The following is a 7629-nucleotide window of genomic DNA, read 5'->3' as shown; positions in this document are numbered from 1 at the left end:
TGGTCTTGAGGGTTAGCTACATTCGGGTTTCTATAAGAGAGGTTTGGGTTATTGCTGTAGTTGTTAAACCGCTGATATCTCTGCTGATTCCCTATGTAGTTCAGCTCCTCTTGAGTTAGACCATCTTCATTAACATTGTCAAAACTTGGCCCTTGCTCATCAAACTCGCCTACAAAGTGCATTGGCTTTTGAGTCGCCATTAAAACTTTTTCAAGCTTGCTCTGAAGCTCTCTTATATCCTTCTTCATTCGCTGGTCGTCACTAGATCCCTCTGAACGGTTTGCTCTATCAAAATCCTCTCCATACGTGTCATTAGACATGGCTAGGGTCTCGACTAGTTCCATTGCCGCATTGATCTCTTTCCCAAGAAAATTTCCATTTGAAGCTGTATCGAGTTGGTTTCTGATCTTGGGGAGTGCACCTCGGTATAAGGTACTCAAGAGGGACGCCTCTGAGAAGCCGTGGTGTGGGCATTGGTTGGTATAGCTTCGAAACCGTTCCCAAGCTTCACTAAAGCTCTTGTTGTTGTGCTGCGTGAAACTTGAGATCTGATTCCTGAGCTTAGCCGTGCGTGATGTGGAAAAGAACTTTGATAAGAACGCCAGTTTACACTGCTCCCATGTTTGTATAGAACCCCTCGGGAGGTTCTTTTCCCACTGGTGAGCTTTATCACCGAGGCTGAATGGGAACAAGCGTAGCTTGAAGCTATCTTCTGAAACGCCATTGATCTTGGTTAAGTCGCAAACCCGATCAAACTGATCTAGATGCTCAAGAGGGTCTTCTCCGGCTAGACCGTGAAACTTTGAGTTCTGCACCATATTGAGCAAGGAAGCTTTAACTTCAAAGTTGTTATTTTGAACCGGTGGAGCTTGAATCACGGCTCTATATTGGTGCGCATTTGCTCGGTCGTTCTCTCCAACAAAGACCGGAGGAGGTTGTCTCTGAGCTTGTGGCGGTGGCGGATGAACATGATGGGCTTGTTGCTCATTTCTATTCGCTTGTTGTTGGTTTTGCTGAGCAAGTCGTTCGTTTCTTTGAGCCTGCTGTTGGTTAACATAGGCCTGTTGTTCATTTCTTCCTGCCTGCGCCTGATTAGCCTGAGCCTGGTGCTCAGCTTCTTGAGCCTGTTGCTCGATCCTTTGCTGTTCTGCCATTCCAAGTCGTTCAAAGTGCCGTTCTCTCTCGCGAGATCGCCTCTCAATCCTGTTGATGTTATTGTCGTATGGTAAAGGCGGTTCTGTGCTACGAGACCTGGTTTTCATGCACCTGAAATCAAAACAAGAACAAAAGAGTCAGTAAAACAAAAGAAAGTAAAGTCTTGATCTTAAGAACAAATAAGAGACTAATGCTCCCACAAGTTGACAACGGCGCCAATTGATAACTTAGAGTTTTGACTCTTTGTAGAGGTTATCAATACCCCTGTCCTTGTAGTACAAGGGGTTATCAAACCAAAATTGTAGTGGAGACACTAGTCTATTGATATTTGTCGTCTTAAGTCAAGAGAGAATGGTAAAGGTTTTTAGCTAAACTAAGTAACAGGTGAATTAGCATAAAAGTAAAACAAATGATGAGATTTAAGCTAAGCAAGATGCTAATGACAAGTAAATAACTCGGATGATGAAAATATATGATAAAGACAGAAGCTTTAGACAGGATACTTGACTCGGGTGCTTCCAAGCTAAACTAATAGGTTAATGAATCATTTTATCAAGCGATTTCATTTAACTTTGAACTCAAGGCATGTTAATCTTCTCATGAAAGTATTAAACATCTAAACTGATCCTCTTTCATACCAAAATCTCTTTTGAGAAGCACGAATCAGTCAGCAATAAGATTCAGTTCAAAAATGTCATTTAAGAGATCAAACTATCACTCTCGGGATGAAAGACTCTTAAACCCTTAACCGAGTGGTTCAGACATTTCTACAAACACTTTTGATGCGAGATATGTCTCAGATCTGAACCTCAAGTGATGTGCTTGGATCCAGCCTAGAGATCTCGTCGGTTAAGGAATGAAACATGCAAGACTAGACACCTAAACCCACTAATCTATCTTGAAAGCACCCTAATCTACCTATCTAAAGCCGCTTAAACGACTACTCACTGATCATAACGAGCTCACTAAGTCCTTTGCAAGACGTGTAGCTAGTCATGATAAGGAGTTTAATACTGGATGATAAAAGAAATAAAGAAAGAACAAGATTCTGATGAAAAAACGAGATATCGGATTAGATTAATCAAGTTTCACAAAAAAGGCAAGTTTTTAAGGCTAAAAGAAGATAAGAGATAAGATGATTAGGTTTTTGGTCCTAAAATGTATTTATAGCAAAGGGAAAGTGTCGCGGGTCAGCCTGGAATAAACCGGGTACTGAGCCGCCTTCTTGGGTTGATGGGTGAGTGCCACGGTGTGTCGGAGAGTGAAGCCGAGGTCTTTATGTCGAGGAGTGCACGTGAGTCAGGATCCGAATGCAGATCTCGTGAAGAACACGTCAAGAACAAGCATGAACCCTAGTCTTTGATCCATCCTCACGCGTGTGTTCTTGAGCCGTCTTGTTCTTGATTCTAGGTTTGTGACAAGGGACCTCGGCATAAAATGCCGAGGGGCTTGGTAGTCGAGGGGTTTGGGAGAACAGAGTCCGGCATGCACGCCGAGGTCGTTACACCGAGGTGCACGTTCAACACTTAGTCGTTTCCAGCTTCATTTCTTACGTGTGCATGCCTTGATCCCAACATGCCGAGGCATCGGCACGAGGTCTAGTCCAGAATACTCCCAAGATATGAGCCTTGACTTGGGCGATGTCGAGGTAATGATGTCGAGCCCTGAGAAAACACTTAGCGCGTATCGCAACTCATTTGGGCTCGTATCGACCATATTGCCTTCCGGAAACAGTAACTTTCAACATACGACTCCAATTTCTCTGAGACCAGTTCCATAGTCAAGAAGACTCAATAATCTCGAACTTTGGTGAAGAAACCGTCGGAGCTTGGGAAGTGGAAGGCTTCCTGGATTTCACATCTTTGCACCGCATTGGAATCACCGGAAAATAAGCTTTTGGACCATTGTGAACTCCGGAGACCTTATCTTTCGAACCACTGCTCCGAAATGAGCGATTCCAACTGTTCTGCGAAGGCCTTTCACAGATCTCAAACTTTGATGAAGACCGGACAGGCTAGTTCGGTCCGGAAAGGCTCCGTCCGCCGTGATCTTTAGAATCCGCTGTTTGGTTCTCGGGTGCGCGTAATGCTGGTGCATCCTCCGGAAGTCGTATCTTTCTCATTACTGGTCCGAATTGAATGATTCCAACTGTTATGGGATCTTTGCTTGATTATCTCCAACTTTGATGAAGACCCCGCCAACTGATTCCGAACGGAAGGTTCCCCGGATTGCTGATCTTTGAAACGCGCGGGCAAGGACAGGTTTTGGTCGAGAAAAGCTTCCCGCGGTAAGAAAAATGGCCGATGACTATGTACCGTGGTAAGCTTTTTGGCCGTAAAATTCTTTTCGCCTCGGCCAAAAACTTAACCCGTGGTAAATTGCACCCGATACTCGTCTTTGGTCGATTTTGGTCGATCGGTAAGGGTTTTGGCCGATAATGAGCGTCCGGTAAGCTTTTTGACCGAGGTTTCTGTCCAGCCGGTACGAGTTTTGGCCGAGAAATTCCTCCAAGCGGTTTTCACCATTTTTGACCCTTTTCTTTACCGTTTTCTTCTCTGCTCCTCTTCTTAAGCTCCAAATGGCTTCCAAAGCACCTGATAAAGACTTCAAAACATGCAAAACTCCTTGGGACCTAATGCAAGCCCTAAATCCTATTTGGTGCCTAAAGACTCAATTTACATGAGAAAACACATGATGTGGACTCTAAAATGCAATCTAAATGATGTAAAATATAGACGTATCAGGAAGAAAGAGGACTGTATGTGAGAATGTTCTGGCTCCCCATGGAGATGATGATGATTTTGTGCAGACTCCGACAGGTGATGTCAGTTGGGGGCGTAAGAATGGCGGTGCAGAGCTGAAGAAAGCGATTAAACGTACAGAACTATATGGATTTCCGGATGTGGCACCAGTCTCTGATGAAATGGGAGGGGATTTTGATGAACTTGATTTGTCAAATGAAGATGGAGAGATATGGGTTGGGAAAAAGTTCAGGAACAAGGAACACTTTGAAATCATGTTGGCCATCAATGCGCTGAAGAATATAGTGACGTTCGAATTCAAAAACCATGCGAAGAAGTACACAGTCGCCGAATGTCCATCAAAGATATGTGATTGTTTGGGGTGTCAAGTTGGCGAGTCGGCGTTGTATGAGGTGAGGAAGGCGTGTTTGAAGCATACATGCCACCCGGATACAAGAAAGAAATTTTCTAAACATGCTACTTCTAAAGTCATGGCGGCTCTGCTGAAGTCTAAGTATGAGAATGCAATAGTTGGTCCACGTGCGAGTCAGCTACCTGCGATTGTTCTCTCCGAATATAATATTACAGCCTCGTACTGGAAATGCTGGAAAGCTAAGGAGCTGGCTATATACTCTGCTCACGGAACAGAGGAGACTTCTTTCAAATTACTACCGATTTACCTCCATGTGCTCAAGTATGCTAACCCCGGCACCATAACGCATTTGATAACCGAGAGCGAGAGAGATGAAAAAGATGGAAAATGTATTACCAGGTTTAAGTCCGTATTTATGGCATTGGATGCGTGTATATCTGGATGGAAACATTTGAAACAAGTAGCTGTTGTTGATGGGACTCACCTGACTGGTAAGTATAAGGGTTGTCTATTAACGGCCAGTGGACAAGATTCTAGTTACCAGGTATTTCCAATAGCGTTCGCCGTTGTCGATGCAGAGTCTGACAAGGCGTGGAGGTGGTTCTTTGAGAAGTTGTTAGAAATTATTCCAGATTCCTCTGATCTTACTATTATCTCAGATAGGCACGGTGGAATTGCCAAAGCTAAAAAGAAATGGTATCCACAGTCACACCACGGTGCATGTCTTGTCCATATCCAGAAAAATGTTCACGGTAAATACAAAGGTTCCGGTCAGAAAGGGTTGGTCGGAAAGGCTGGAGAAGCATTCACAGTTTCTAATTTCAAGAAACTATACGCAAGGCTGAAGGATGTTGATTATCGTTTTTGGGAGTACATGGAAAATATCCCTCTTGCGCTGTGGACTAGATCACACTTTTCTGGTCAGAGGTATAATATGACCTCCAGTAACATTGCAGAGTCTCTGAACAATGCACTACTCGCTGCAAGAGACAGTCCAATCGTTGCAATGCTAGAATTTATCAGGCGAATGTTAAGTAGGTGGCTTGAATGCAGAAGAGAGAACATTCAAAAGATGGATGGTGACATTACAGAAGAGGTTGACAAGTTAATGAACCTGCAGCAGCAAAAATCTGCTGCACTATTGGTTCAAGGCATTTCTTTGTGGGAAGTTGAAGTGAGTTCTGAGTTCGGTGTACGGAGGCTTGTTGATCTCCTAAACAAAACATGCTCATGTCTAGAGTTTCAGACATTGAAATACCCTTGCCGACATGCAATGGCCGCGGCTAGGCTTCGTCAAGTTGAGTACAGCAGTTTGGTTGATCCAATTCTTAAGAAATCAATTTGGAGTGCAACAGTTTGTGGCAGAATCCTACCAGTGCCCGACCCTGACGACATTCGTATCCCAGCAGAGGTGCGTGACCTTAATATTATGCCACCTAAAGCAAAACGTCCATCAGGAAGGCCTACGACGAAGAGAAAACTTTCAGCAGGAGAGTATCCTCAGGTTAGTGAACACTAAACAATTTTTTTTTTCCCAGTCATACTGATTACTGATTACTGATTAGTGATATACGCTGTTGCAGGTTGCGAAAAAAAAGAAGCCTAACAAATGCTCGAGATGTGGAAATGCCGACCATAACCGGGCAAAATGCAAGGAACCATTGGGTTGACCGGGTGTGGCTTTTGTGTGTCTTTTGTTGTGTGTAGGAAAGAGCGAGCCACAATTTTTTGTGTCTGTCTCTTGTTGTTTTTTTTGTGGGGATCTCGCTTTGTTTTTCAGGGTTTGTTTCTAGCGTACACTATGTTTCCCTAGATTTAAACTTGGAAAGGGAAACGTATATTTGTTATGAATTTGATTATCAAATTTAAGTGGAAACGACAAAGACCTATTAAGTACCTTTTTTGAAACCCGTTGCACCGTTTGACCGACTCGTTTCCCTTGTTTACTTTTTAATGTTTTTCCTGTCGTCCTCTATAAAAACTGTCCCCTGCCTTCTTCAGTGAAACAAGTTTCCGGAGACACAAAAAGTTAATTACAGAAAAAGTTAATTACTCAGAAAATTAATAGTTTCAAAAAATGTACTCTGCCAAAGTGATCTCATTGCAATTGAAGGAAGTGGAGAGGAAAAACAGTCCATGTTTCAGTACAGGTATTTGATGGTTCATTTGAAAATAGGGGTTTAGTTTAGTTTTAGGGTTGAAGGATCGGTCTTTTACATCGTCTACCTAAATAATGTTTTGCCGATTTTATTAGGACCTGTGGGTGAGGACTTGTATCACTGGGAAGCTATCATAACGGGCCCTAAAGGTTCACCCTATGAGAATGGTGTTTTCAAACTAGACATTTACTTTCCTCTTGACTACCTTTTCGCGCCACCTAGGGTAAGGAATGAAGCATATCATTGGTCTCTCAAATTGCTGTATTTATAGGGTTTTGGATTTAGTCAATAAAGATTTCAATTACTAATAACACTGATTTTTTCAGGTGATGTTCAAAACAAAAGTGTATCACCCAAACGTTACTACTTATGGGAACATTTTACTGAAGATGTTGAACCCAACTCACTTCAGGACCAACAACAGCATCAATGATGTATTTTTACTCATGAAAGAAATAAATCGTGATTGTGTTCTGGTTAATAATCTTAATTCCGTATAAATTAGGGGTTAACTGTGTTTACATGTATATGTAAACAGGTACTGACAGAAATACACCAAATGTTAACTGGCCCCCAAATAGGCGAATGACACTTTTATGTTGAAGAAATTGCTAGGATTTACGTGGAAAACAGGGCTGCTATTGAAACCACTGCAATTGCGTGGACGGTGGAGCACGCCGGAGGAGAATAAACTCCTGAATTGTAATATTAATTTTGTTTGTTGAATTGTGTATTTTCTTTTGCAAAAAAATAAACTTTATAATAACTTTTTGTTAGCGTGTTTTTCTTGGGAAGTTTATGACTTTATAATAACTTATTAATATCAATTTATGCTTTTGTTAGGATTTCATGAAACAGAAGGCATCGAATACTAATTCAAAGATTGTTCATTACATACTAAAAATGAAATATATGTGTACACTTCATATAGTCTACACATACTCGTGTACACTTCAGAAGGTGTACACCACAAACTTATTTTTAAAGCATTTCGCAGATACGCCTAGCACACCAATATATGAAGCAACCATTGCAAAGTACTCGGATCTCAGGTTCGAAATGATCAAATGCACAATCAGGCAGCTTGATGACGTCGTTGTTTGGATATGAAAATGAGTTTGAGTACGTATCCATGTATGCAGTTCCGTAATATGAAATCTCAAGAATTAACTCCTCACCTAATTGTCGCATGCGCTCTGAC

The 7629-nt window shown here is 42.1% G+C and overlaps 2 protein-coding genes and 1 non-coding gene across 3 annotated transcripts; all 3 read left to right on the top strand.

Annotated features, from left to right (window-relative positions):
• Positions 1-456: 456 nt before the first annotated feature.
• Positions 457-563, top strand: LOC112087031. Its single transcript, XR_002899878.1, has one exon. It is a non-coding gene; the product is annotated as a small nucleolar RNA R71 (small nucleolar RNA).
• A 2895-nt stretch (positions 564-3458) lies between these two features.
• LOC112086530 lies at positions 3459-5939 on the top strand. Its single transcript, XM_024155498.1, has 3 exons — positions 3459-3528; positions 3891-5773; positions 5853-5939. Exons 1-3 carry the CDS (start codon positions 3459-3461, stop codon positions 5937-5939), a joined length of 2040 nt encoding a protein of 679 aa, XP_024011266.1.
• Positions 5940-6346: 407 nt separating this feature from the next.
• Positions 6347-7017, top strand: LOC18017805 (ubiquitin-conjugating enzyme E2 4). The gene is made up of 4 exons (XM_024155497.1): positions 6347-6419; positions 6524-6651; positions 6755-6862; positions 6967-7017. The coding sequence occupies exons 1-4, from the start codon at positions 6347-6349 to the stop codon at positions 7015-7017; spliced, it is 360 nt and encodes a 119-aa protein (XP_024011265.1).
• Positions 7018-7629: the final 612 nt, after the last annotated feature.

This window comes from Eutrema salsugineum, unplaced genomic scaffold (genome assembly GCF_000478725.1).
Source record: "Eutrema salsugineum unplaced genomic scaffold, Eutsalg1_0 scaffold_2, whole genome shotgun sequence".
NCBI classification, from domain to species: Eukaryota; Viridiplantae; Streptophyta; class Magnoliopsida; order Brassicales; family Brassicaceae; genus Eutrema; species Eutrema salsugineum.
The sequence above is the reverse complement of the archived record's forward strand: the minus strand, read 5'-3'. Positions and strand labels throughout refer to the sequence as shown.

Bases quoted from the DNA above. Each gene is read 5' to 3' on its own strand.
- LOC18017805 (XM_024155497.1), top strand. From the start codon at position 6,347: ATGTACTCTGCCAAAGTGATCTCATTGCAATTGAAGGAAGTGGAGAGG. The intron at 6,420-6,523 runs GTATTTGATGGT...CGATTTTATTAG, and splicing joins CAGTCCATGTTTCAGTACAG to GACCTGTGGGTGAGGACTTG. The intron at 6,863-6,966 runs GTATTTTTACTC...ATATGTAAACAG, and splicing joins CCAACAACAGCATCAATGAT to GTACTGACAGAAATACACCA.
- LOC112086530 (XM_024155498.1), top strand. From the start codon at position 3,459: ATGACTATGTACCGTGGTAAGCTTTTTGGCCGTAAAATTCTTTTCGCC. The intron at 3,529-3,890 runs GTAAATTGCACC...TGTAAAATATAG, and splicing joins GGCCAAAAACTTAACCCGTG to ACGTATCAGGAAGAAAGAGG. The intron at 5,774-5,852 runs GTTAGTGAACAC...ACGCTGTTGCAG, and splicing joins CAGCAGGAGAGTATCCTCAG to GTTGCGAAAAAAAAGAAGCC.